Here is a 26,722-nt window from a genome sequence, read left to right as displayed (position 1 = left end):
TTCAATGTCGGTAGCCGATATTGTATGGACATGAATGAGGGACAGTAAAGGGGTCGATCGCTTCGATATGAAAACCATAAGGTCATGGTATGGGGAAAGGGTCGTACGTGGTATGGCGCCAATATGGGCGCTGCCTATCGGCTACATGCGGCGCTGACATGAACCTTATACCGGTGACTATATGCGGACCATACTGTCCCCCTTCCATATCAGTGGCATATCTGAAGTCGCCCGGTGGTGTACTTAGCTCCTTTTCTCGAGCATCACGCTTTTTGGTGCACGTGCTGGCCGTTGTTTGTCCACGTTTACAAGGCGTCAACGCGACGCGTCGCGAACGCGGGTCCTCGCTCGCTCACCTGTACACGATCACGACGCGTCTCGCGACTCCCGCACATACCATGGCTAAGCGTCGAGCCGTCGCTGAATCCGACGACGAAAGCGGCTCGGAGCACTACTCCAAGCGCTCACGGACCGCAGACAACAGCGAAGTGGAGGAGGAGGTGCAGCAGCGAGCCACCCATCGCCGCAGTGACAAAGGGAAGGGGAAGGAACGTGCGCGGACCGCGGGGAGCGACTTGGAGGAGGAAGATGATGGCGATGACCTTGGGGGCGTTGCGGAGCCTGATGAGGACGAGGAGAAGAAGTTTGAGGAGGAGCACGAGGAGAGGATCCGGGAGCGGCTCATGAACAAGTCGAAGACGCAGGGGGTGAGTGCGTTCCGTACTTCTGGGACAGGGTGGGAGTTGGATCGAGGCTTACATGTTTCTTGTGCTCATGTAGGGTATTGCGGAGATGGGCATCATTGAGTCGTTGGAGATGACCCAATTCATGTGCCACAAGTACTTGACATTCTCCCTGGGTCCCCAGATTAACTTCATTATCGGTAAGTTCACGCATGCCTGACGTGTGCTATGTATGTAACTTGTGTCGGCCTTACAGGACACAACGGAAGTGAGTGCTCGGATGTCTCAACTGGAGTCAGGCCGCTCATCGGTCTCTGTCAGGTGGAAAGAGTGCGGTCTTGTCAGCTTTGACCGTCGCTCTTGGAGGCAAGGCTACGTCGACCGGTCGTGGTAGCGGTCTGAAGTCTTTCATCCGTGAAGGCCAAAAGTGAGCATTTCCTCTCTATACCCATCTCGTACACCAACCGTACTCCGCAGCGTCGCCGAAGTCTCCGTGCAGCTTAAGAACCAGGGCGAGGAGGCGTACAAGCCCAAGGAGTACGGCAAGAGCATCATCATCACTCGCCGCTTCACGAGGGACGGCTCGTCGTCGTACAAGATCAAGGCCAGGGACGGGAGAACCGTCTCGTCGAAGCGTGAGGAGCTCCAGGCCATTTGCGACCACATGAACATCCAGGTAGACAATCCGATGAATATCCTGACCCAAGGTGTGCTCCTATGCTTACGCTGACCACAACGAGCTAACTTTTGCTCCCCAGATTCTGCGCGGCAGTTCCTCTCTGCTTCATCGCCCGCAGACAAGTATAAGGTAAGCTGACGTAGTCCACGGGCATATGCGCACCCTTCATTCGCGATCGCAGTTCTTCCTGAAGGGCACACAGCTGAGTCAGCTCAGCGAGGAGTACCAGACTTGCATGGAGAATATCAGCCAAACGGCCAAGGTCCTGAAGCGCAAGGCCGAAGTTATCCCCGACCTCGAAGAGGCCTATCGCGAAGCTCAAGCCCGCTTCGAGGAGGCTGAGATGGCACGGGAGCAACGTCACAAGGCTGATGAGCTCAAGAAGGAGCTCGCCTGGGCACATGTCGCGACCAAGGAAGCAGTGGGTAGATCATATGCACTGCGCTGTGTCGCTCCTAACGCATACGATACGTCAGGAATTGACGAGCAAGTTGACGGAGGTGGCCAACATTCAGCACAAGGTCGAGAAGGCGGAAGCCAATGTCAAGCAAGCGGAGGCTGGTAGCTTTGTCACGTCGCTTTTCATCTCCATCTAACCGCCAATTTCAGGCAAATCGCGCCCAGGTTGAGGCTGAGGTGGGAAGGCTTGAGGAGGAGCTCGAGGCGCTCGGAACCGTCGACACCCTCACCGCCCGCAAGGACCAACTCAAGGCACAGATCAGGGAAGGTCAGACGAGGCTGACACAACTTCGTAACGACGAGAAGCAGATGAACGAGTCGCTCGCGGGCGTCAACAACACTATCGCCGAGCTCGAGAAGCAGATCGCCGAGGAGCAAGCCCGCCTCGAGACCCGCTCTCGTGACAAGCGCGACAAGACGACCGCCCAGCTCCAGACCGCCAATGCCGAGCTCGCGGAGAAGGAGGCTGAGCACAAGAACGCCGTGGCCGAGAAGACTCGCCTCCACGGCGAGGCCGAGGGTGCTGAGGCCGAGGTCAAGCGGCTTAGGCAGGAGCAGAACCAGATGCGTGAGCGCATCGTCGAGTGCGAAGAGCAGATCCGGAGGTGTGGTGAGATGGAGAAGAGCAAGCTCGCCCAGTTCGGGCACAATATGGAATGGGTCCTTGAGCAGATCCGTCAGTCAAGATGGTACGGACAGCCTCCCGTGGGGCCCTTCGGGCTATACGTCAAAGTGAAGGAGCCCGATCGGTGGGGCGCCGTGCTCCGGATCGTCATCGGGGGGCTCATGGGTAGCTTCGCTATCACTGATCCTCGAGACCGGAACACCCTGGCGGATATTCTGGCAAAGAGCAACAAGTGAGCCATCTGAAGACTTTGAATTAGAGATATCGTTGACACAGCATGCGTCGTAGCTCTCGCACGTGCCAGATCATCATTTCAGAAGTCGATCTCTTCGACTTTAGTGAGGGAGAGCCGCCAGTACAGTACTTGACTATCCTTCGTGCTCTGGAGGTTCGTCCACTCGTGTATATTCACTTCATATTGTGATGCTTTACTGAGAATACCTAGGTGTCCAATCCTTACGTCCTTCGTCAGCTAGTCAATACGGCTCATATTGAGAACCAGCTACTCGCTCCCAGTCGTCGTGAAGCAGATCAGATGCTCATGGGTCTACCCAAAGGGGGCGTTGCTTTGGCGGCAGACTTATACAGAGTTGTCCGTTTCCCGTGGGTATTCGTGAGACCTTTGTTCGTACCCGTCTCTCTGGCTGATCGCTGGCAACAGTGAGGGAGGTGGTCAGTCGACCGTCCTCTCGGGCCTGAAGGGCAACGATCCCCGTCACGTTCTGTTCCGCAACAGCAACGCCGATGCTGAGAAGCAGTATGTCTATCGAAGGGCACATCGCACAAGTTGTGGTTGGAGCTCACCTTTCTTCGCAGGCGGTGGTCGGCATCAAAGCAGGAGTACAACAGCAGGCTGATTGATATCAACCGACGAATCCCAGAGCTGACCGCAACGGCACAACTTGCTCGGGCAGAGGCCAAGAACTTCAGCGTAAGTGGTTTCGATCCACTAACCTTGTTGCTTATATGTATTCAACAGCCTACAGGCGCAAGAGCAGGGATGCCTGCGTAGCATCCGGGAGCTCAAGAATCGCATAAGCGACCTCCAGAAAGAACTCAACGAGGACTTGCCCGTGAATATTCAAGCTCTGCAGGATGCTCTTCAGGCAAGTCGTCCGCAGCGAGACTCGCCATCATATTCGCTCAGATCGTACGCAGGAGCAACTCACAGAGAAGGAGTCGATCTTGTCGCAATTTGAGCACATTACGAGACAAAAAGCCAAGGTCAACGAGGACCAGGCTCCGCTCATTGCTGAGGCCGACCGGCTCCGCGTTCAGATTGCAGACTTCAGTGACAAGCACCGAGCACTTTCTGTACGTCTTCCTTTTGCATTGCACCAGCGAAAATAGTTAAGAATAGTTCAACAGGATGAGCTCGCGAACGCTGTCGCAGCTCGTATACACGGGAATGGCGTAATTGATCATTACAAGGCCAAGGCGGAAGCAGAACGTCAGAAGCTCGCCACAGCGGAGAAGACAGCTGAGGATGTGCAGAAAGAGTTTGAGGTGATCGAATCTCTTGACTCCGTGTATCTTGGCTTCCCTTCTCACTAGCGACTGTAGAGCTGGACCGCGAAGGCGGCCGAGTACTGCGAGCGATTCCCAAACCCACGCAAGGCCGATGTCGTGCAGCGTACTCTAGAAGCCGTCCAGGCCGCGTTGAAGGAGCGCGAAAGGCGACAGGGCGCATCTATCGAGGAGATCGCCGAGGAGCTGCAGAAGAAGAAGGCGGCACTCGACACGGCCAAGAGGGAACTCAAGTCGCTGATGTCGCTGAACAGGGCGCTCAAGAAGTCGGTCAAGTCGCGCTTGGCGAGGTGGCACGAATTCCGTCGTCACATTGCCCTCCGGTGCAAGGTGTACTTTGGATATCACTTATCAAACCGTGGCTATTTCGGGAAGGTCCTGTTCGACCATGTAAACGGAAAGCTCGAGCTCAGGGTAAGTAATCGCTCTTGTTGTTAGGGGAGCTAGTCACTAACCAGCCCGGTGACATAGGTACAGACCGACGACCAAAATCTGACCCAGGCAAACACCCGAGAGAAGGATCCGCGGTCACTTAGTGGTGGTGAGAAGTCGTTCTCAACCATCTGCCTCCTGCTCTCGCTTTGGGAATCCATTGGCTGTCCTATCCGCTGCCTTGGTACGTTCCTCTTCTTTAGCTTTCGTTGACATCTTGCCTTCTAACATCTATCTTCAGACGAATTCGACGTATTCATGGACGCTGTCAACCGTCGGATCAGTATGAGAATGATGGTGAGCTTCCGTTGCTTCTCCTCCGAGCGCAAATCCGCTCACCAGAATGTCACGCTTAGATCGATACTGCGAACACGTCAAACCGCAAGCAGTACATTCTCATCACTCCCCAGGACATGAACAACATCCACGTCGGGAACACGGTTCGTGTTCACCGCATGACGGATCCTGAGCGAGGGCAAGGGGTACTGGCTTTCCAGTAGGCCGCGCTTGGGAAGTCCGGGTCAACCTTAAGCTTAAGTCTTCGTCTCTTAGTATTGTATTAGTAGAGCGCCTATATCGTATACGTGTATCCTCGACGTCTAATAAGCCTTTGTTCGACTGTTTAGATTGCTTGGGAGGATACATGACGACAGTGTCAGCTCCGTATTCTCATCCTTCATTTGTCAGGCGACCTCATAACACACGACTCCCGGTGTGAGGAGATCTTTGCTAAGAGAACAGACAATTTCATTATGCGGATAGGTGCGCTGACAGTCACTTACCGAACCACAGCATAGATCCGCTCGAGGTTGCTCAGTCTGCACCGCGGCACACTGTAGAGGATGTTCTCTGCTATGCTTATGTCCGACGGCATCGGCTGACTGACGGAAGGCAGCTGCATTCTGGAACGTCAGGGTGACGTTCACCTCGTCCGACTGTAAATGAGGCCGCATCGTCCGGATCAACCGGACATCCTCTTACGGTGGCCATAGACCGCTTCGAAAGACCGTGCTGGAAGCAGGCCCGGACATCCGCGCGAGGGTAACTCAAAGACGGTGAGATTGCCTCCGCACCCTCGTATTCTCTTTTCCACCTCGCAGCTGCGTAGACAATGCCTACAGCAGCAGTCGACGACCACGGCTCTGTGCTATATTATGAAGATAGCGGCGCGCCAAGTACATCCAGCGGATATGTTACTCTGGTGCTGATACACGGAACGTGTTTTCATGGCGGTGCGTCGCGCTCCGTTCCACTCCCTGCCAATTGGGAGCTGAGACGACAGCACGACCTCTACAGCCGGCTTCAGACCCCTTATACCCTTAGCAAAGGAACATAATTTGCGTCTTGTCCTACTCAATCTCCGCGGTTATCCCGGATCGACACCATATTCCGACGCAGAACTGGAGCTCTTTCGAGGGACTCTGGATGATCAACAAGCAGCCCTCCAGACTCGGGGCTTCGAGATCGCTACTTTCTTACGTTGGTTCATCGAGAATGAGAACATTCCCAAGATCCACACTACGGCGGGGAGCGACCAGAAATCGGGCGGTCTTTCGATTCTCGCCTGGTCCGGAGGCAACAGTCAAACGCTATTCTCTTTCGCCAACGCAGACAAATTGTCAGAAAATACTCGGGCCCTCCTGGGCGCATATATACGAAGCTTCATCATGTACGGTGAGTGTGCGAGAATAACGCAGTCCAATTATACGTGTCCTTGAACTGTGAGTGACTCTAGATCCGAGCCACACTGCTGTAGGAGTTCAGCCGCCTCCAGGTCTCAAGTCTTTGCTATTCGATCCCATGGCATCCCCCGAGGAGCAAGCTCTTCAGTTCGGCCTCTCCGTATCCGCCTACTACCCACCCTTCACACTTCCAAACAGTATCCACGACACTACCTCGTACGTACCTCGCGGTCCGCTCAACGATCCCCAGCCCACCACTGCAAAGCTCACGGACCAGGAAATCCGCGACTTGACCCATCCGGCTATCTTCGAGCGTACTCAGCACGCATTATGGTCCCCAACGCTGAGCTCGTTATATGAGAAGAACGCCCTGCGTGCACTATTTGACTGCAGACTGCTTGATGATAGCAGTGGGGCGAAGAAGAAGGTTTGGCCTGGGGTCAGGGTGCACGTTGTGTGGTGCGATATGACAGCGGGCGAGCTTGCGTGGGCGGTGGCGGTCCTGAGGTCTAGATATAGGGAGTCAGACCCAGATGCTCGTAGGGAGATCGATTTCCATAAGCTGGAGGGTGCTAACCATTTCGTGAGTGTTAGCGACCATCTCATATCGTGACAAGTTTGACCGAATGCACACGCTGATGACTCGACCCGCACAGGTTCACTTGGAGGAGCCGCAGAGGTTTATAGAGCTTCTCAAGAAACTGGCCTGACTTCTGTCTGAGTAATCGATCGAAACCAAGCCCGGATATGTGCTTGCATGGCAACCAAACACCATTTAAATTAGTGAGGGCCAGTCTGCGTGCGAGATATCGCAGTAAGAGATCGTGGGAATATTATCGGCAATGGCCTCCGGAGCCGCCTTGTTTGCACGGAGTCGTCACGTCGATCCATTCCATCGCTTCTCTAGCAGCCCCTGCCCTTTCGCATAACAAGTCTTCGTCATAAGCTGCATTGTATCTGAGCTGGGATTTGGCCGTGTTGGGATCACCGCGGTACGTCATACATAGGTGTCGCCTTGATGAGAAAACTCGGCTCAAGAGCTCAAGGTCTAGTGCCGCCGGATTTGACTTCTCCAATCCAGGTGACACCTATCGCACGCTCCTTGCTTCGTCGTCGGCATCTTGCCGAGAGTCCTCATTGGACCCCTTCTGTGGTGAAGGCCTGAGCAGCTTTATCATCATGGTATACACGGTCTTCCAGAAGCGCACCCGCTTGGGATGCGCAGTTATATGACGCCGAACTACCGGAGTGCCTCCCCCACACCGCATACACCCGTTCACGATGCCTACCGCACCTGTTGATACTCGAGGATCTGTCCTCTACTTTGAAGACAGTGGCGTTCCGAATGGTTCCACCGACTACATTACACTGTTCATGATACACGGCACCTGTTTCCATAGCGGTGCGATCTATTCCTTCATGGCCACAGCTGGCTGGGTTACTCAATCACTACAGCTGGATTCAGGCCCATCATCCCGTTCGCTACTCAGAGTAATATCCGTTTGGTCTTACTCAACGTCCACGGTTACCCTGGTTCTACCCCGTACTCAGACGAAGAACTCGATCGTCTGGAAGGCAGTTTGGAAGCGCGTAAGGCGGAGTTGCAGGCGCGAGGGTCTGAGCTAGCCGCGTTCATCCGCTGGTTCATTATCACGGAAAAGATTCCCCCCATCAGTGAGAGTAGCCACGGAGTGCTCATTGGGGGGCTTTCGGTCTTGGCATGGTCTGGGGGCAACGGACACTCGCTGTGCATGTTCGCCCACGCCGATAGACTCGCAGAAGATACGAGGAAGCTGTTTGACGAGTATCTGCGCAGCCTCATCCTCTACGGTAAGAGCTTACCAGCCATGGGTGCTACTAGGCATGGAGGCTGAACTCACGCTGCTACGGCAGATCCAAGTAGCACGGCTGCCGGGACCCCGGCTCCCCCTGCGCTCAAGAGTATCAGACCTGACAGGTCACTTCCTCTCGAGGAACAAGCTATCTTCTTTGGTACTCAAGCGTCGTCCTTCTATCCCCCGTTCACACTCCCCGACACAATCCCGGAGACGCCGTCTTACGCGCCTCGAGTGGCGCTACATGAGGGTCCCGGGGCCGTCGACCCGAAGCTGCAGCCAACGACGTTCAAGATGACTACATCCGAGCTACGAAGCGTCATGCACGTCCCCATCATGGAGCGTGCTCAGCACGTCATCTGGTCGCCGCTGCTACGCGAGGTCTTCCGAGAAAACGTCAGGCGGGCGTTGTATGACTGCCGGCACGACGATGGGACTGGCGCAAAGAAGAAGATCTTGCCCGCGGTACGGGTCCATGTCGTTTGGTGCGACATGACCTTAGGGGAGGTCGCATGGGCAGTGGCGAACCTCAATTGTGAGTACAAAGAAGCGGCGCCGGAGGCTCGCCGCCCTGTGGAGTTTCACAAGCTCGAAGGCGGTAACCATTTTGTGAGTCACGTATTGAGACCGATGCTCCTAACGCCGAGATTGTTGACCTGATCTGTAGATTCACTGGGAGGAACCTGCAAGATTCGTTGGTGTCTTGGCAAAGATCATCTAGGTGATGTGATTGTGACTACTCTCTTTACGTTGCAAGTTGTATTGCAGTGCTCGGCCGGTTGTGTAAGTACTGGATTCCATGAATCCGCACTAAGGTCTATGTCCTTATCCGAGCATTCTCACCCATGAGACCAAATTTCCTTCAGGACGTGCGGCGTTCCTTGGCCCTGGGTCCTGTTAAGTGAGATATCCCATGTACATGCGTTTTCTGAGTAACAATAAAATGTGCACTCTTCCTGGTACTGACGGCAGTCGCATGCTCCTTGTTGTGGTGCACGGTGCAGGTCATTAGGGGTGAGTAGCTTGTTGACACCCCTGTGCTCCCGGTCACTGATTGACACCGCAGCGAGTGGCGACATGCTAGCGAATCCAAGATGGTCGCACAGATTCAGCCTGATGGGGCCAGGAATGCGTTCGATGGCAAAGACCAGTGTAAGCAACTAAGATACAGGATGAGTTCACGATATGTGCGGTCTTGTTCGGACACAGCAATGGAAGACGCATCAAGCATGGGCCTTGGGGCTTCCTTGCAACAATTTCTACCATCACAGAAGATACTGCTGAGCCAAAACTCTCAAGTCTGGTGCTCGCCGCAGCGACATCTCCTTCCTCGCAGTGATATGTACGTACGCGACCACCAACCCTCGATTCTTCTGCGTATGCCGATCTTCTCCCGGACACGCATGGTGCCTCTTTGGTGTCTACTTACGTAGACATGTACTGCATGGTGGGTCTTGCTTGGCTTCTCTATGTGCGTCTTTGTGATCAGGTCTGTTTAGAGCCCATATTCGCTACGACAGGAGGACTGGGACTTATGGAACTTCGAGGGATCGAGGCAACGCGGGAGCCTTTATTGTCTGTGCACGACCTTGCCTCGTGCATCTTACCTCTTGATATCGGCATATCACCCTTCTTTCACCTTCCCGCAGGCCATCCAGTTCCAGCACTGCCCTTCACGATCATCCCGAGCTGGACGACCCAAGGACGACCTAATGACCTACCGAAATCCGCCTGCGGAGGTGCGCGAACCCATGCGCCTCCAGGCAGTTGGCACAGCCGGCCCTCAGAACCTACACCTAGATGTATGCAACGCATGTGAGGACAGCGCTCTTTGATCGGCCGTTTGCCATTGAGAAGACCCCCAAAGACCACCAGCTCCTCCCTTCATGTCTACTGCGGTTAGTGCAACACGAATTTGGAAGATTGAGTGTTGACATTGATACCGCTGTGCTCCAGGCGGGACACTGTGGTGAACGAGGCTCTTTTGCAGGACGCTTGATCCACATGCCAACAAATTACCTTCAGTATGTCAATACATTCCTTGTACATCATCAGGTCATCTCACAAACCCACGTCGTGACAGGTACATTCTGGAGGGCCTCAGCATTCCGTTGGAACCTTCCATATTCAATGTTGGCTTTGGTTGAGGATCCGCGTGTCCTACATATATGACGCACGCGAACATTGGCAGAGCTCGGAGCTTCAGCTGAAATGAGTTGGTTCGCACTGCAAGGGGCTGGAACGTTTCGCCGTTCCGAGCTTCGGTTACCGTTAGAACGGAGAACTATTGCATGTGAGTACTACTCCGCCTTATCCGGTGTCGGGGCTGCCGGATTGCACCCAGTGACCCACCACCGCCAAGCGAGCGCTTCATCTGCCCGAGCCCTAACCCTAAGGAGGTTCGAGATTGGTATGTTTTGACCAGGAAGTTCGCTGACATTACGACGCAGTCAGAGGCCGAGTCCCAGCGCGCGCGCATCGGAGATATCGATGTGCGCCGTTGTAAGAGGGCAGCGCTTGGTCTGTTGTACGGAGACGTTGGCGGGCAGCTGAGCCCAGGACGACGCTTCAGGCATTCTTCGATGTGGTCGAGCATTCCCACTGACGCGCTTCTCCATTCTACGGTTCCTGTGCCGGTCGCCTGCCTCGCCCAGCTCCCGTCCTCCTTTGTCCTCGGCGGGAACTGCCTACAATAGGCCCTCTCCTTTTTTTCGTTCGCTGTCCGGGCCTTCCCAGCCTCAGTATCCCCGTCACACTGCCTCCCGTCTTCGTCTGTCTGTCTTCATCTCCCGCCGGTTCTCTGCGCGCGCACATAAATACATGATGCGGATTCCCGCCCCCGCGCGGCGCGTTCTCGTTCTCTTTCCCTGATCATCCTGCCCGAGGGAGCATGCCCTTTTCTTTCAAGCGCGCTCGCCAACAGGAGCCCGCGGCCTTCCCTCGATCGATTCTCGATGCAGTCAAGTCGTTCTATGCCACAGAGTGAGTATTCGCGCCGGCTCCGCCGATCCCGCGGGGAGTCCTCCTTCGATCGCGCGATTGACCATCATTGTATCGTCCACAGGAGAAAAGAACCGCAATTCAGTCAGTCCCGTCCGCTCCACTCGCGCCCCTTCCTCCTTTGACCGCATTGGCGAACAGAGCCGCCAAAGCACGACCGCGAACGTGACCGAAGGACCCATGCTCAAGCTGCGACGACCATCACGACTCCCGCGAATACGAACACGAAAGCGCGCTCCCGACATCATGTAGCGCGCCATCCTATCCGTCTTCCGCACCGAATCACACAACTCCCACCGGAGGTTCTCGCGCACATATTCGTTCTGGGCGCTGAAGAGGATGTGATGTTTCCCGTCACAGTCTCTCACGTTTGCAGGGCTTGGAGATATGCCGCACTCCACACGCCTACCCTATGGCGACGCATTACCCTGGATGCAGGCAGTCTACTGATGTGGAACTATAGGATACACCGCGCCAAGGCATGCACTCTCGACATCCAGCTCTGCCCCCAGAGCGCGATGTCCCACCTTGGCTATTACAATCACGTCCAACTGTGTATGCACGTTGCCATCCCCTACATACACCGCTGGCGCTCCCTAGAAGTTCGGTTCAACGGATACGCGCCATTCCTATGGAACGCCGCTTTATCTGCGTGCTGCGGCCACTCTCCTACAATTGAAGCCCCTGCCCTTCGCGAGCTGACCCTCGTTTACCCCGAGAATGACGACACGAAGGAGTTCGCGCTATTCAACGGATTCGCGCCTCGTTTGCGCCGCGTAACCATACAGGGCATCCGTCTGGCATGGTCTCCGTCAGTATTCCAGAACCTGACATTTCTGGACTACACACACCACGGGTTTACTCGAGGCGCCCAAGCTGCGTCCGAGGTGCTCTACATGCTACAAGTGTCAGCAGGGCTGGAGGAGCTGCGTTTAGCGTTTCCATGGAAGGGCGACTCGGCCTCGCGCTACGCCCTCTCCGCGTCGTTCTCGCGCTCCGTTATCCTGCCCCGACTCAAGAAGCTCGCCTTGTACATCGACGGGGCCGACGTTCCGCCTGCGCTGACGTATACCCTCCCGCACCTGTCGCTCCCTGTCCTCCGCTCGCTCTACCTTGTGTCCCCAGCCGCACCGCGCCACTCTCAGCACCCTGAGGTGTTCCCACATCTCCGTAACGTCCTGAAGTCATTTCCCCGCCTCCCGGCACTGAGCAGCCTGCACCTCGCGCATGCGTGGCTGGACGAACGGTTCCTCGCGTCGCTGCTCGCCACCTTAGCATTCCCCGGGAAGCCGCATCTGACGCTCACCCTCGAGGGCCCGCAGGTCACGCATCCGTTCCTCTGCCACGCGCTCCGGCACGCGGGCAGGAGGCTGCGCGCACTGGCGTTGGTCCGGAGCGAGAAGCTGACAGCGGAAGCAATTCTGGACGTTATCAACCGCCTAAGCGGAGTGTATCTCCAGAGCATCCCGCCTGGGGCCGTGCCCGCGATTTCCGCGCTGTACATCCGCGACTGCAAACACGTCGACTGGCGGTCGCTGCAGTGGATCGCGGCGGTGGGCATCCTGCTGAAGGTGTGGGAGGGGGGACGAGAAGTGGACATGAGGTATGCTCGGGCGTCGAAGAAAGCGCGCTTCCGCTGAGGTTCCCGTTTCCTTGCTACTGTGCGGTTTGCGCTGACAATGATTTACGCTGTGGCAGGCCTGCGATGAGCCTGCAATACGATTACATGATGACATGACGTGACACGACACCGGACCTTCCAAACAGATACTTTTGCATTGGCTCACCTTACTCTACCCTAATGTTGTCCTCCACTCTCATACCCTCGCTACGGCCCGCATTCGTACACTCTGGTATTGAACACTGGTCGTATACTGGTACATTCACCTGAACAGATGGCCCAAGCGTAGCCGATTGCGCTGCCACATTCCTACAGCTCGCTAATTTATCCTATGCCTACCCTACTTCTCGACCCGCATCAGAGAACTTGCTTGTATGTGTACCGCACGTCCACTGTAGCACTTACTGTGTCTCTCTATCGTCAATCCATTGTAGACTTCACGATGTGGAGGGGTTGACCATCAGGTAACCGCCATCGACCGCGATCTCTTGGCCGTTGGTGTAGCATCCTGCAGGGGAGACGAGGTATATCACCGTCCCGGCTATCTCCCCGGCACTGTATACGCGTAACATCATGAGCAGAGCTCGAAGCCGACCAATGTCAGTCTTAATGCATGCGAAAGGGAAAACGTACAGGCCTGGTCTCTTAGCGGGAACTGGCTGCAACCCCTTGCCGACGTGGTCTACTAGGTCGGGGGTGATCTTGGCTACGGTCATCTCGGATTCCCAAACTCCGGGAGCAACCGCGCAGACGCGAACGGGGATGTTCTTGACTGCAAATTCGGTGGCCATCATCTTAGTCAGGTGGGAAGCCGCCGCCTTCGCGCTGTTGTACGCGAACTGAACGACTAGGAGTCATTGTCTGTGCCACCAAGCGGACGCAGCAACGTATCACTTACGTGGTTCTGGGCAAGCTTGACTATACCGCTCACGCTCGTAATGTTGATAACTGACGATGTATAGCCTGCAACATCCTCGGAGCCTTTGGCGAGGAGACCAAGGAACGCCGTAGTAACGAAAAATATAGAGAAAGTGTTGACGTTGTATACATTCGACCAACTCTCGAACGATTCGCCTTCGAAGAGAGACCGCCCGATGGTCTCTGCGTTCTGACGTTGCGGTGCATTCGGGTTCTCGAACCATGGCGATACAGGACCGGTCTGACCAGCACTATCATCGCGGCGATGCGCATTCGTCAGACGGCGACCTCTCAGATAAGCACAGACTCCGTACTTGTTCACCAAAATGTGAAGCCTTCCCTCTTTAGACGCAATGAGGTCGCGCGCAGCTGCGATGCTTGTGCGATCTGTCACATCCACCGTCAATCTGGCAACGTGTTCAGCCATGTGGATGAGCTTATACCGCGCCTTTCGAACACCAGCGCTCTGGGGAGGATGGACACTGCGAGACTCACGCAGTTATAGATCCAGTTGCATCCTGATGCTTCTCCCCGAACTCCTTGACAGCATTATCGAGGGTATCTTTCCTCCGCCCTGTGATATACACCTTTGCGCCGTTGGCCGCTAGCCCCGAAGAGATCTGGAAGCCGATGCCCGTGCCGCCTCCGGTGACCAAAGCGACGCGTCCTTGAAGGTTGAATATTGTGTCGAAGCGAAGAGATTCCGACATCTTGGCGTGCCCTGCTCTGTCTGAGGGGATAGATGGCAACGTAGAGAAGGCTGGGACCGAGCGGGGGATATGTACAAAACGCCGCTGCAGAGCACGTTGAAAGCCTTGGGATGACAGCGGACCTCCGGACCGTACGCTTGGACGGACCTGCACGGCGACGAGGTCATGCCAGAGCAATCGGCCCAGCAACATTGGCACGAGGTCTGTCTGAACGGCTGATAGGGAGAAGCCGACGGGCCATATCCAGCAGACGAAGTCGCAGTTGGCGTAGCGTGTGTGTCGCTGCGTGAAGGGAGAAAGCAACCTGTCTGCCCCGCCGTCCGTCGTGGAGCGCTGAGCGATCATTTGCTTCTTGGCCTCGACCATCGCCATCGCCAAAGCTCCCACCAAAGGAATCCAACACTCTGGGTGCATATATCTATGTCTGCTTCTCGATGTGGCAGAAGGAACCCGAACCATGTCGCTGCCAATTCGAGCCTGACTCATAGACTGGCGATTCAAACCTTCAACGCCTGATGTCGATCCTATCAAGCGGGAGAGAATGATGTCCCCGAAGCACCGATGACCCCCACACTCGGCCGAGACGTACGTCCCAGGGGAGTCAGTAGATGCCCCCATGACTCCTGGTACTGAACTCTGTATCTATTTCCTTTATTTACACTCTCAGCAGGTCGCACTCAGGGTCAACATAACTGCCAACCGCGTCCTCCCAGTTCCCATCCGCCCGAGATGTCCGCCAACGCCACTACCACCTCCGACTTCGATTTCGATTGCATTGTCGTCGGCTCGGGCCATGCAGGCAGTTGTGCAGCCCTCGCTGCTCACGACGCCGGCTGCAAGCGCGTCCTCATCGTCGACAAATGCCCCCCGGAATGGGTCGGGGGTAACGGTTACTTCACCGCCGGTGCCCATCGCACGGTGCACGGCGGTCTGCAGGACCTCCTTCCTATCGTGACGAACGTATCACCTGACGCGGCGAAGAACATCGACATGGATCCGTACACCGCCGATGACTTCACGCGCGATATCATGCGCCTCGGAGAGGGCCGACCAGACCCGCAGGTCGTGAAAGCCGTCGTAGATGGCTCGCGCGATGCAGTGGGGTGGCTCCGGGAGCGCGTCGGCGTCCCGTTTATCTTCTCATTCCACCGGCAGGCTTATCTCGTCAACGGACGGCAGGTCTTCTGGGGAGGTCTGGCACTCGGCGTCGATCATGACGGCGGGAAGGGCCTCATTGCCGCCCACGGGGCTGCGCTCGAGGCTGCCGGGATAGAGACGTGGTTCGACACTCCCGCGACCGAGATCGCAGTAGAGGGAGGATCCATCGTTGGTCTCGTCGTTTCCCGAGGTGGCAAAGCGAAGACCCTGCGCTCGCCCGCGGTCGTTCTCGCATGTGGAGGTTTCGAGTCAAGCCGTGCCTTGCGGTCGCAATACCTGGGACCGGACTGGGAACGGGCGAAGGTAACCCGGCATCTTATCTAGCTCTTCGCTTCGATGGACCCGCATCTCACATACTTTGTGTGACATAGGTCCGCGGTACTCCGTACAACACAGGAGACGGGCTATTGCTCGCCCAACGCGTTGGCGCGCGGTTGACGGGCGATTTCAAGGGTTGCCATTCGACTTGCTGGGATGCGAATGCTCCTGATGACCGCGGGGACCGGGTGCTCAGTAACCAGTTCACGAAGTCCGGCTACCCGCTTGGGCTGATGCTTAATGCTCGCGGCGTGCGCTTCGTTGACGAGGGCGAAGACTTCCGCAACTATACGTACGCCAAGTTCGGTCGCGAGATCATGGCCCAGCCGGGCGGTTACGCGTTCCAGGTGTACGATAGCACCGTCGTTCCTTGGCTGCGCAAGGAGGAGTATGCGGATGATGTCGTCGAGAAGATCTGGGCCGACACCATCGAGGAGCTCGCCGCGAAGCTCCTCGAGAAGGGACTGGAGGACAAGGACGCATTCGTCCATTCGATCACACGGTACAACGATGCTACCCGCGCGTTCAAGGCGGAGAAGGCAGACGCACGGTGGGACCCCGCGGTGAAGGACGGCGTTTCGACACAGTCAAGCAGCCTCAAGCTTGACCTCCCCAAGTCGAACTGGGCGCTCCCACTCGAGAATGGCCCCTTCCTCGCTGTCAAGGTGACTTGCGGGATTACCTTCACTTTCGGTGGTCTGGCGATTGACCCAGAGACCGCCGGGGTCATTTCCGGCGCTACGGGAAAGCCTATTCGAGGGCTTTTCTGCACTGGCGAGCTGGTGGGCGGACTGTTCTACAGCAACTACCCGGGTGGAAGTGGGTTGACTGGCGGCGCGGTGTTCGGAAGGAAGGCTGGTCAGGAGGCGGCCAAGCTTGCGAAGGAGGCCGCGTAGTGCATTCCAGCCACTGTATATCTATATCTCTATGCGCCATTGTAATCTCTGTACGAGCGTTAGCATAGGTGATCACCGCCTCACAATCGTGTTGCCCACCCTTCCTGAGCGTGTGTAGTGCCAGTGGGCTGTAGCGTTATGAGGAAAGTGCTGGCCATGGCCGTCACCTTCATCCTGCAGTTTCGACCCCAACCTCCTCGGATTGTTTCATCGCCGCGTACCGGAACGCCATTCTGAAGCTAAGTAGTACGCGATATGTCAACACCAGATTCAGCACTGGGATCTGAGATGGCTGTCTGTAGAGAGAGATACTCAGCACTGATAGGGGCCCGACGGCCGCTGGGCGCCAGATTCGGCGCTCACGATCTTCCGCGTTTACAATAACCAACATTGGACCACATAGTAGGACATATCGTACGTTGTGCCACTCGCGGCGTCCGCTCTTGCTTTCAGGTATTTCCCGGTCTTCAATGGGTAGCGTATTGGCCTAGCTGCGGTGGCGCTGCAATCAATATCAGCGGTGAGGAAGCTATACTGTCGTCTCATAGTTTGACCGATCAAAAGATGGCTCTCACAGGCCTCGCTCAAACTTCCTCCCCAGCAAGGGCCCGGATATAGCTTGCCACGGAGAATTCGCAGACGATCCGCAAGAACAATCATTATCGGCGAACCCGCCCAGGTTGCGAGCATCTGATGAAGGCCGGACTTCACCAAACCTTAGTCATCACAACGTGGAATGGACCACGCATGGCTAGGACCCACAATTCGAAGACGCTGTGTGTGGACAGGAGATCTGGATAACTAACGTAAGTCCGTCCTGATTCATTTCTGTGAATATCTGGTCGAATGCGCAACTGCGAATCGATGGCACGCACCATCTTTCTTCTTCTCAGAGCCTCGCTCAGGCTATCCAAACCTCTCCCTGCCTCCTGTCCTCCTATCTGACTATAGCAATCGCATGTCAGAGAATGGTCGCAATGGATGCCTATGCCCAGTTTTTGCCTAAACTTGGATGAACCTTGTCGTCAGCATTCGGTCGACACCAGGAACGGGCCCTGCCAATCTTCCCCAAAGCGAGGAGAAGTGGTCTGTGCCGAGGAACACATGCTTCACTACTGTGGGAGACGATCGGCATCGCCAGGTGGTTGCAGTGCTCGCAGACGTTCTCTTTCAAGCTGTGTCGACCGTGCCAGCTCAACCTGTGTACATGCAGGTTCCTGCCGTGATGAGCGCTTCCCAAGCTGTCTGTGTTTCGTTTTGCTCTGCCACTGTGCTGTGTATTCGTGACCGATCAGTACGGAGAACGCAATGTTGTGGGTGTCCATCTCACTGGGGAAGGAGGACGTGCGTTGTCTGGTGGAAGGGTACTGGCAAAGAAGGCTGGGCGTACTAGGCGGCTAAGCAAGGAAGCACATACAGCTGTCACAGTGTTGCGACTACGCGGACGCTTGAACAGCACAATCTCCGAGTTCGAGGCTTCTGTCCATGTCCGGCCCGAGATGGTTATCAGACTACCTGGGAATGGGCTCGCGTGAGCTTTGCAGTCAATATGTACGTCAGTTGCACATCCGAACAGCGCTACAGACATTGACCGTGTCGGAGGCGGGGCTGCCTCGCGTCTTCTCATCTGGGCATGCGTATGAACACAATTACAGTTTATATATGTCCCAGATTCTGACCACAGGCTCGGCAAGTCCCGGGACGTCAAGTATACTTGGATTGTGGACGGCAGATACTTGTCTTCCTACCACCAGGTCCTCTGCCCCTGGGTCGCGCAGAGGGCTCGATTGTTACCGCGAGCGATTGTTTCAGTATCCGTTGTAATTCCCTCCAAGACAAGCACATCCCGGTAGTTGCGAAGAGATCATATTCGACTGTGAGTCCATGTTTGTGCTTCAACCCGACCCTGGATCAGGTTCGCACGGCCGAGTCGCCTCCATTCCTAATGTCTTCGCCACCTAGGAGAGGCCAAGATGCCGCCGCACCTTTCTTCCCTTCGCACTCAGATGTTGCCTGCTGAAATCATCTTCGACGTCGTCCGCGAAGCCTGGTTGACCATCGTCAATGGTGACTGGGCCCTCCGTTGGGACTTCTACAACTCAATCTCCATGGTCTCCCACTCATTCAACGGTGCTATGCAGAACGCCGCACTGCGAATCGTCGCGATACGCACCCCGGAGGATTTCAAAGCCTACAGGTGTCTCGTCAAGCGTCGCTGGGGCCTCGACCCGGATTACGAAGGCGACAACGAGCGCGTCCACCCGGACGCCACAGGGTTCTTCGTTCGTTCCGAGCTGCACATCGTCCTCGCGGACTGGATATGCCCCGGCTCCGGCTTCCAGTACCGAACGGACTACGTGCGGATCGCTCGCTACATCCCGGCCTGCAAGTCCTTACACGTGCTCGTCAAAGAGCTGCCGTCGAACGATCAGTACACGCTCCCCTACCAGCCGCTGTTCCACTTCCTGTCACAATACCCGGACACGCGCCGCATGTCCCTCCGCTGGACGTACACGCACAGCAATCGCTACATCCTCCCGAAGTTTTCTGTAGAAGGGGTGACGTACTTGCGCGTGCGCGAGTTTCCTCGGTGCATATGCCATAACCACCGTCCGTCGCCTCCACCCGGGAAGCGGCACTACGACGACTGCTTCTCGTATTACCTCATGACGCTCTTCCCAAACCTGTCTCACCTGCACATCGACACGCCTTACTTCCTGAAGAACCTCACTACGCCGCCGAACGTCACGCTTGTCACCATCGAGGTGCCACCCGTCCACTACAGCACGTCGCACGGACAGTTCAGCTCCCTGTCCGCGTGGAACATCGTCTCCGCGCTGACGCTCGGTTTCTTCAAGACACGCGTCGATCCTGAGGAGGAGAACCCGCCACCGCCGCGGCGGAGGAAGATCATTGTCAATACAGGCCCGCAAGAGCCCCAAGGGTGGGCTGTGGCTGTGGCTGCCTGCAAGGCACACAACGTCGAGCTCGAGCTCCGTAGGGTGTATAATAACCCAGTACGCGATAAATGAGGACCACGAGATGATGACGTCCATCTCGAATATAGTTCTGTGATTGATTCGCTTTCGATAGTTGTCTACGCTGTGATATAGGATTTTGGATCCACTAGTCACTCATCTGTCCTCATGTAGCAGTATTCGTTCAACTCCTCTGGACTCGGACTACATGGATCTAGATTGTACTGCGCCTTCTTACGCATAGCTTCGCATATCAGTAGTATCGTCTAACTTATACGGTAGATCAAGCTCACAATGACACACATATTATCAGATCGCTGCCGCTGTCAATATGGCACACCACTTCGGTCCACAGAACGATATAGGGAAAACCGACCCTTGAATACATGACGGTTAACTGGTGACGGCAAACATTTTAAGTAGTAAGATAATGATACGAGGATGCGTTTTCGTTGTCGTACACTGCAGGAGGCCTATCCTGCGCGACCCGACCCAATGGAATGGATTACCAATTCTTTGATGTCGTCGGAGTCATTCAGCTGCGTCTCGATTACTCGTCAACATCAGATACCTCAGCCATACAAGTAGCGCTCACCTTCACTCCAATGATCATATTCCTGTCCAACAATACGGCGCCATAAGCGAACGTCTCAAACGAACTCAGCTGCGCAAAAGGCAAGCTCGTCCGCACAGTTTCGTCGAATATTCTATACTCCGTCGCGTACCCCGCCATGAGCTCCGTCGGCTCGCACTGAATCTGCCCAATGACCCTCGTCTTCGGGTCCGTGAACGGGATGAGCACCGCGTCCTCGAGGCGTGCAAACGTTGCCACACCCTCCACGCTGCCCACCGCGAGCTCGCCCTCGGGCAGTGAGACGTCCCAGTACCCGCGAAGCCGCCGCCGTTTCTTGCGGTGCGCGGCCGCGAGACGGCGGACGGTGTGTGGGTTGAAGTCGTACACGACGATCGTTGAGCGCGTTGAGTCATCCTCGATGGGGTCTTCTTCCACCGTAACGTAACGTTGCCCACACGTTGTCGTTATCCAACGGCTCGCGCCGAACGACGTTTCCAGCCACCGACAGGAGCGGGGGCCCCATTGCGCCCAGGGGATGCGAGGAGTTGGGTCGTCCGACGGCAAATCGCTCAACCCGGCGATAGGGATTCCGTCTACAGATATTGAGATTGTGGGAGGTTTCTTGGCGGAGAGAGCGGAGAGAAGGGAAGCCGTGTGTACAATCAGCGTGAGGCACTCGTGGAAGCCATGGCTGTCATGCGTCATGACGTTGAAGATGACTATCGCGTTCTTGGGATTTAGATGGAATGGCTCTTTGGAGCGAAACGGTCGCGCGTTCCGTGTCGCATTCGTCATCTTCGGTTCTGACCGACAAGTGACCTGAGCGATCGAGTGCCCCGTCCCAAGCCGGGGAAGCTGGAGAATGCAGGAAGTCTGGAGCTCCAGCGGTTTGCCGTCTTTCCCGGGTCGAGCGCCTATGCGACATAGTTCGATAGCGTTGTCTGTGCAATTTGGTAGCGCTATGATATCGGGGGCCAGGAACGTGAACGTGGAATAGCTCGGACAATCGATCCCACGTAGCTTTGGCGGTCGTTGGCAACGCATATACGGCATGGGAAAGAGGCGGAAGTGCGTACCTGCAAGCATTGCCCAGTCTTCCAATTGTATACTTCGAACATAGCAGGAGGGGTCGTGGATCCAGATGGATAGTGAAACATGAAGCATAGCAGATCACCGATAATCTCAATGCATACACTGCATTGACCGGCCACTTGTTCAGGAGGCGAAGGTATTGTTGCTAGGGTCAGCAGTGGTGAGGAGGCGAGTGGGTGACTGAGACCGGTAGATAGCTGTATCAAGCGTAGCTCGAAGACAGTCTGGTGATCATCCGTTTCTCGACTACATAAAACACTCTCAGTATGCTGGTCTCCACATGGTCTATGATAAGACTCATATCTACGCACTCGGTGGCGACCACGATGAGGTCATGCTCCTGAACGGCGAGCCCTACATCGATGATGTGGGCTCCGACGTCGATCTTTTCCCAATGTTCACGACGTGCGTCCACAGCAACTAGATCAGAGAGTCGTGTCCACCGAATCTTGTCCGCACCAGACTGAATGCCGGAGACGGACTCGCCCAGGAGGAGAACACCATCCGTAAGATCATAGATGCTCGACGGGTTGAACGGTATGCGCACAGACGTTTGCGTCTGAAAGTCAAGACGCGACCACGCAGACTCTTGCTGCTTCAAGAGCTTCAGCTTATCCAAGATGACCATGGTTGAGCTGGGATTGTCCTCGTAACCCGAGAGCTGAAGCTGCATCGAGTACTGCAGGAGCACGCTGCCCTGGATGAGCCGGTTGAGGGCAACGTTGACTCGCTTACAAGCATGAAGGTCGGTGTAGTGGAGATAAGAGAGTATATGAACAACGAGCTCTGGCGAGAGATTGAGGAGAGACATGGGCGTCGGAGGCAAAGCAACTAGCTAGTTTGTCGCAACCACACCCGCGAGCGCGACATGTTCTTACCGCCCACGTGCCCGCCCCGAGTTTACCGGGATGATGCTCAGCGACCAACATCCGTTTGAGCACTGATGCATTTACTCTCACAAACAACGTCGATTGACTCAAGAATGCTATGTAAGTACTTGTGTAGGAAACAGTGCGTGTTTAATAAAAATATGGCTGCGTAGTGACGACGGTAACATGCGGGGATATCAGACTGATAGAAATACAGCAATGCAACTACGATGATAAGCACCAGACGCCATGTACCATGTACGAACGCGAGATGAAGGACAATGGAAACAACCGTATCGTAATCTAACAGTAGAGCAATTATACTAGAATAGCCACTTAGCAGAACGCACGCCGAGAATTCAACCGCGCAATCTCTCCGCCCTGCCACTCGTAGCCGCCTTCCCGCTGGTAGCCTTTTTCCCGCCTCGAGTGGCCTTGGGTGCAGGTCTAACTTCGCTGATGACGATATCATCGTCGGAATCCTCAATAGGGATCGCTTCGGACTCCTTGTCCTTCGCCTTCTCGGCTTTCTCTGTGGTGTTCTCCTTCTCCCCATTATCCGTGTTGTCCCCCTTCGTCACCTCAGTCTTCGCCTCTTCCTTCACCGCCCGCTCTGCTTTCCATAGCTCTGAGAGTTGAACCGTCCGGTCCCTGAATGGCTTCCGGAAGTCTTCCTTGCGGCCTACGTACCAGTCCGCCTTGCTCTCCTGCAATCCAAGAAGCGATGTCAGAACATAATTGTCATGGAGGATACTCACGTTACATACGCGTATGAGTTCACCGGCGCGAACAGGATCATCCATGAAAACTTCAACAAATGCTAGTACGAACAACCCGCAATCACAGAAATTGGTCTGTAAAGGAGACTGCACAAGGAAGACGTCAGCACAAGGTATAGTGGCCTGGTGGAGGAACGGAAAAAGGTCTACCTTCGCGTGCTTGACCACCGCTAAGCGGGTTTCTTCCAGCTGGAGGCCCTTCTTGTCTACGGCTTCAAACCGGAGATACTTCGCGAGCCTGTTGGCCGCGGCAGGATGCTTAGAGCCAAGCGAATCGAAGGTGTAAATGTAAGCACTGCAGGGTCAATATCAGCGCGCAAGCCGAGATATGACGGGATAAGCGCTTACTCTTGATACTTAGACGAGTCGTCAACGGACGATCCTAATTCCTCAGCAACGTTCTCCTCGAGAGGCGCGGATTGCTTGTGCTTCGTTTCGGGTTTTGCATCACTTTCCACGGACTCGGAAATTCCGTCCTTCGAAACCATGTCCGCGTCCTCCTCGACAACGATGGGTTCCGCGTGCGCTCTGGTTTGGGGAAACGTCTTCCCCTCATCTGCCTCTGAATTGGGTACTACGTCCACATCCATGGGCTCCTCCGAACCAGGATACTGAAGCTCTCCGTTCTCAAGATCGACGCTGTGATCGCGGGTCTGTGAACGGGCCCGATTGTCGTCGACGGATAGCTGCGTCATCTTCAATATGCTCTCCACCTGGCCCTCCTCGCTCTCACCATCGACCACCATGACATCATGGAGCACGTCTGATGGTCGCGGCTCGGGCTGCTCAGAGGACCGCTTGGATGATTCTGCTGTTGCCTCCTTGTCACTGTCAGCCAGCATAGGAGGGTCTTTATCTTCAGAAACGAGCTCGTCAATCTCGGTCACGGCAGACTCGCGTTTACGCTTGCGTGTCTGTGGAGCTTCTCTTAGTAGGGCTTCAGGCGGCGGCGGATGGAGCATGTTCGCAGGGTTCTCGATGATGGCGAGATACCAATGGAAGCTGAAACGAAGCCGGATAGCGTGAGCACGCAGGTGAGGTGATTTGAGGAGTGAAGTGTACTTTTCGTTGATGGGCACGATTATGTACTTCTTGCTGAATATGTCCACCTTGGATGACCACTTCCGGACGCTGGGGTACGCATCTGCAACTCTGAAGAGTCATCAGTATGACGGGACTCCGCCAAGAGAGATGAAGACGCACTCTTTCTTGCTGCTAAGCTTCTTATAAAAGAAGGAGTTGAAGACGTGCACCTGGTCAGCTAGCTCCGGCAGTTTCTGGCGGAGATTTTCCATCCATAGTCTGTTGTGTACATGGGTCAGGCAACATGCGTCACTGGTCGCATATATGAACACACTTGAGTCCGAACTCGATTATAGTATCGTTCAAGTATTGCCCGTCGTCCAGCCGCTTCAGGTCAGCTCGCGTGATATTGACAGCACCTGTTCCGGTCTGAGGGTACACCAAAAGTCTGAAACAAGACGCAGTCAGTACGATCAGAAGCAAGAAACACCGGCAAGTAAACACACAATTCGTCAGGGTCAAGATCAGGAGACGGCGATCGACGTGAGCTCCGCGCGGACTGTCGAGTCGCTCGCCGTTCAGTACCGTATGTCCTTGAACACGGTCAGCGATCCGGGAATTTGAATTATGCCACTAAAGTCCTCTTACCGAGGCGGTGGTGCAGAGACAGAAGAGCGTGTGGATGGAGGCATTGTAGTTGAATCGTCGATAGCTGGACCTGTGGACAGAGGGGACCGTCGCGAGATGGGAGCAGAAGTGGAGGTACGATTAGCATCCCGCGTCGCCATCATTTCGCTTGCTTGTGCTACGTAATCCCAACAATTGTCTGAAGCAACACCTCTATGTTGATCCTATCAGTCGTGTTCAAGAAATGTAGCGTGGTATCAAGTGGCTCACCGAAGGACCTCGTGATTCTGATGTATTTGAGCCTTGAGCAGCCCAACAAGCTCCTTGTACGCCTGGCCGTTTTGCCAGTTCGCGTGCCGAAGCAGGAACTTGAACGACACCCAGCCCAAGGGCCGATCCACACCTATCCAGGCAATCAATAAGGTACGAAATGACTCTGTACTAGCGAACATACCAGGTTGAAAGCTGACATCATCCTGGCTCTTTGGCCGTACGCTCCGAGTCGTTTTCAACTTAATCACGGCCATGGTGTCCGGCTCCCACTCAGAAGCGGGGTCAGTGAACTAGACACGACCCATGCGTTGAGCGCCTTCGTGCACAAGAAGATGGGCAAGCACAACTACGTACACTGACAGCACTAAAATCTTGAGAAAGTCTGAACACCGCTAGGGGTGTTTGTGTGGCCTGTGCAGGCAAGACCTTCAGAACATAATTGCTCTTATTCGAAACGAACTCGGTAGTAAGCCAGGCGACCGGACCATCCTCGCTCTGGTCAAGATGACAACCGAACGACCATGCCTGGAGGGGAAGAGCAACGGAGGAGGAGCGCTTGTTGTTCTTACGGAAACCAGAAGACGAGGTAGCTATATCATCGAGAGGGTGTCCGACATGCGACGGCTGGTCGGAAGGCCCTGGCTTCGATGCCGGCTGTAGTAACAACTCGTATCAGAGAGTGATGTTATAGCGGCATAACTCAGAGTAACCTTCTGATTCTTCCCCTTCATCTGACTCTTCCTTGACTGGGACTTTGGCTTCATTTCGTTGAAGTCGATGGTGCGCACCGGCTCATCCGCTTTGCTTTTGGATGGCGGCTCCTTCCGGTGATGTAACGGACCGCTTGTCTCGAACATCTTGATGTTGCCTTGAACGAGACCGACAGGTATCTTGGAACGACCGCTTGGCGTTGTGGCTCGGCGTTCCTCGGACTTCAACGCGACCACCGGACCCTGCGCCTCAGATTCCCGGTCGGAGACGTCGAATCCGGACGCGGACTGGACGTCATCGCTAACGCCGTCATCGCCATCGTCGATGATTGTGACTATCTGAGGGTCATTCCGCATCTTCTCCTTTAAACGAACGGTCGACGATCCGTCAGGTGGCAAACGCGTGCTATTCGGCCTTCGACTAGGCATAGGAACGGGTTTGTCAAAGTCATGGACTTCCTGTACTTCCGACGACGGCTGGTCAATCACGTCCAAGGGGTCGGGTGACTGCGACAATCGACGTCCTTTATTATTTTCCTCATTGCGAGGATAGGACTGCCCAGTGTCCTCATCGCTGATTGTCTCCGCGTCCGAGGCAGACTGACCATGCGGCTCTTTACCCTTGCCCTTGCCTTTACTCTTCGACGTGCCCTGTGCTACAGGCAGGACAGCCGCAGTGGTCGTGTGAGAATTGTGTTCCAAGATCTCGTCACCAGACACTTACCTCCATCCTTGAAGTAGGCAGACGACTTCTGGTACGATGGGCTTGGATGTGAAGTCTTCTGCCTCTTGTGAGGATGAGGCGACGAGCGATACATAGCATGGTCCTCATTGTTACGACCTTCAAACCCGGGGGCACCCAAGATCGTCTTCGTTGCAGTGTTGTTCCCGGGCGTGACCTCTAGGCCAGCTCTCGCCCGCAGAGGACCTTTCTTGTGGTTCACACCGAGAGTGTCGCGCAATGCACTGTTCGTGTACGGGCTAATGCTGGCAATTTGGCGACGTGGAAGACTCTTGATATGCCGCATGCAGTTGAGGGTAGGGGGAGGGAGTAAAGCAGAAACGACCACCTACCGACGAGCTGGCCGTGGGTACTGGGACTCGCGTGGGCTGGGACTTCCAAGGTCTACGTTGTTTTGAAGCATGCATCAGCATATATGGAGTGTTATTACCCTATGGAGGGACGCACAAGGACTCTGCTGACATAGGCCGAGACGCGTCCCTGCGATTAGCGGGTGTGCCGCGGAGTCCGTG

The 26,722-nt window shown here is 55.4% G+C and overlaps 10 protein-coding genes across 10 annotated transcripts; 6 read left to right on the top strand and 4 right to left on the bottom strand.

The window, feature by feature from the left end:
* Nucleotides 1-366: 366 nt before the first annotated feature.
* DICSQDRAFT_141132 (P-loop containing nucleoside triphosphate hydrolase protein) lies at nt 367-4,985 on the top strand. Its single transcript, XM_007370566.1, has 20 exons — nt 367-707; nt 781-883; nt 940-951; nt 1,005-1,110; nt 1,161-1,390; nt 1,442-1,491; nt 1,544-1,783; nt 1,839-1,919; nt 1,972-2,678; nt 2,735-2,834; nt 2,892-3,049; nt 3,108-3,203; nt 3,263-3,377; nt 3,433-3,552; nt 3,605-3,760; nt 3,815-3,952; nt 4,010-4,387; nt 4,445-4,589; nt 4,647-4,702; nt 4,762-4,985. The coding sequence occupies exons 1-20, from the start codon at nt 399-401 to the stop codon at nt 4,903-4,905; spliced, it is 3,444 nt and encodes a 1,147-aa protein (XP_007370628.1). The 5' UTR covers nt 367-398; the 3' UTR covers nt 4,906-4,985.
* Nucleotides 4,986-5,504: 519 nt separating this feature from the next.
* On the top strand, nt 5,505-6,797 carry DICSQDRAFT_183715 (uncharacterized protein; the record flags this gene model as incomplete). The annotated part of the gene is made up of 4 exons (XM_007370565.1): nt 5,505-5,637; nt 5,702-6,079; nt 6,141-6,670; nt 6,744-6,797. The coding sequence occupies exons 1-4, from the start codon at nt 5,517-5,519 to the stop codon at nt 6,795-6,797; spliced, it is 1,083 nt and encodes a 360-aa protein (XP_007370627.1). The 5' UTR covers nt 5,505-5,516.
* Nucleotides 6,798-7,010: 213 nt separating this feature from the next.
* On the top strand, nt 7,011-8,862 carry DICSQDRAFT_183714 (uncharacterized protein). The gene is made up of 5 exons (XM_007370564.1): nt 7,011-7,079; nt 7,134-7,489; nt 7,543-7,917; nt 7,981-8,531; nt 8,590-8,862. The coding sequence occupies exons 2-5, from the start codon at nt 7,369-7,371 to the stop codon at nt 8,641-8,643; spliced, it is 1,101 nt and encodes a 366-aa protein (XP_007370626.1). The 5' UTR covers nt 7,011-7,079; nt 7,134-7,368; the 3' UTR covers nt 8,644-8,862.
* A 1,950-nt stretch (nt 8,863-10,812) lies between these two features.
* DICSQDRAFT_71068 (uncharacterized protein) lies at nt 10,813-12,562 on the top strand (the record flags this gene model as incomplete). Its single annotated transcript, XM_007370563.1, has 2 exons — nt 10,813-10,904; nt 11,098-12,562. 2 exons carry the CDS (start codon nt 10,813-10,815, stop codon nt 12,560-12,562), a joined length of 1,557 nt encoding a protein of 518 aa, XP_007370625.1.
* Nucleotides 12,563-12,980: 418 nt separating this feature from the next.
* On the bottom strand, nt 12,981-14,171 carry DICSQDRAFT_71012 (NAD(P)-binding protein; the record flags this gene model as incomplete). The annotated part of the gene is made up of 5 exons (XM_007370562.1): nt 12,981-13,098; nt 13,177-13,382; nt 13,442-13,712; nt 13,776-13,868; nt 13,957-14,171. 5 exons carry the CDS (start codon nt 14,169-14,171, stop codon nt 12,981-12,983), a joined length of 903 nt encoding a protein of 300 aa, XP_007370624.1.
* Nucleotides 14,172-14,880: 709 nt separating this feature from the next.
* Nucleotides 14,881-16,639, top strand: DICSQDRAFT_112834 (FAD/NAD(P)-binding domain-containing protein). Its single transcript, XM_007370561.1, has 2 exons — nt 14,881-15,632; nt 15,701-16,639. Exons 1-2 carry the CDS (start codon nt 14,901-14,903, stop codon nt 16,541-16,543), a joined length of 1,575 nt encoding a protein of 524 aa, XP_007370623.1. The 5' UTR covers nt 14,881-14,900; the 3' UTR covers nt 16,544-16,639.
* Nucleotides 16,640-18,516: 1,877 nt separating this feature from the next.
* On the top strand, nt 18,517-19,575 carry DICSQDRAFT_174712 (uncharacterized protein; the record flags this gene model as incomplete). The annotated part of the gene is made up of 1 exon (XM_007370560.1): nt 18,517-19,575. The coding sequence occupies one exon, from the start codon at nt 18,517-18,519 to the stop codon at nt 19,573-19,575; it is 1,059 nt and encodes a 352-aa protein (XP_007370622.1).
* A 419-nt stretch (nt 19,576-19,994) lies between these two features.
* Nucleotides 19,995-22,007, bottom strand: DICSQDRAFT_157808 (uncharacterized protein; the record flags this gene model as incomplete). The annotated part of the gene is made up of 4 exons (XM_007370559.1): nt 21,499-22,007; nt 21,172-21,433; nt 20,117-21,115; nt 19,995-20,060 (listed from the first exon to the last, which is right to left on the bottom strand). Exons 1-4 carry the CDS (start codon nt 21,996-21,998, stop codon nt 19,995-19,997), a joined length of 1,827 nt encoding a protein of 608 aa, XP_007370621.1. The 5' UTR covers nt 21,999-22,007.
* Nucleotides 22,008-22,826: 819 nt separating this feature from the next.
* DICSQDRAFT_31592 (uncharacterized protein) lies at nt 22,827-23,126 on the bottom strand (the record flags this gene model as incomplete). The annotated part of the gene is made up of 1 exon (XM_007370558.1): nt 22,827-23,126. A coding segment is annotated over one exon (300 nt), but the record flags the coding sequence as incomplete, so codon positions are not given.
* Nucleotides 23,127-23,998: 872 nt separating this feature from the next.
* DICSQDRAFT_71087 (uncharacterized protein) lies at nt 23,999-24,305 on the bottom strand (the record flags this gene model as incomplete). The annotated part of the gene is made up of 2 exons (XM_007370557.1): nt 23,999-24,137; nt 24,193-24,305. Coding segments are annotated over 2 exons (252 nt in total), but the record flags the coding sequence as incomplete, so codon positions are not given.
* Between the last annotated feature and the right edge of the window lie 2,417 nt (nt 24,306-26,722).

The sequence above is a fragment of the Dichomitus squalens genome, assembly GCF_000275845.1.
Source record: "Dichomitus squalens LYAD-421 SS1 unplaced genomic scaffold DICSQscaffold_70, whole genome shotgun sequence".
Taxonomy (NCBI): Eukaryota; Fungi; Basidiomycota; class Agaricomycetes; order Polyporales; family Polyporaceae; genus Dichomitus; species Dichomitus squalens.
Note: the sequence above shows the minus strand (reverse complement) of the source record. Positions and strands in the feature narration are given on the sequence as shown.

What these genes read in the sequence shown, in the direction of transcription:
- DICSQDRAFT_141132 (XM_007370566.1), top strand. Translation starts at nt 399, where the DNA reads ATGGCTAAGCGTCGAGCCGTCGCTGAATCCGACGACGAAAGCGGCTCG. An exon ending in CCAATGTCAAGCAAGCGGAG is followed by an intron (nt 1,920 to 1,971) that starts GCTGGTAGCTTT and finishes CGCCAATTTCAG; the next exon opens with GCAAATCGCGCCCAGGTTGA. An exon ending in ATTCTGGCAAAGAGCAACAA is followed by an intron (nt 2,679 to 2,734) that starts GTGAGCCATCTG and finishes CATGCGTCGTAG; the next exon opens with CTCTCGCACGTGCCAGATCA.
- DICSQDRAFT_183714 (XM_007370564.1), top strand. Translation starts at nt 7,369, where the DNA reads ATGCCTACCGCACCTGTTGATACTCGAGGATCTGTCCTCTACTTTGAA. An exon ending in GCGCAGCCTCATCCTCTACG is followed by an intron (nt 7,918 to 7,980) that starts GTAAGAGCTTAC and finishes CTGCTACGGCAG; the next exon opens with ATCCAAGTAGCACGGCTGCC. An exon ending in TCGAAGGCGGTAACCATTTT is followed by an intron (nt 8,532 to 8,589) that starts GTGAGTCACGTA and finishes CCTGATCTGTAG; the next exon opens with ATTCACTGGGAGGAACCTGC.
- DICSQDRAFT_112834 (XM_007370561.1), top strand. Translation starts at nt 14,901, where the DNA reads ATGTCCGCCAACGCCACTACCACCTCCGACTTCGATTTCGATTGCATT. An exon ending in CGGACTGGGAACGGGCGAAG is followed by an intron (nt 15,633 to 15,700) that starts GTAACCCGGCAT and finishes TGTGTGACATAG; the next exon opens with GTCCGCGGTACTCCGTACAA.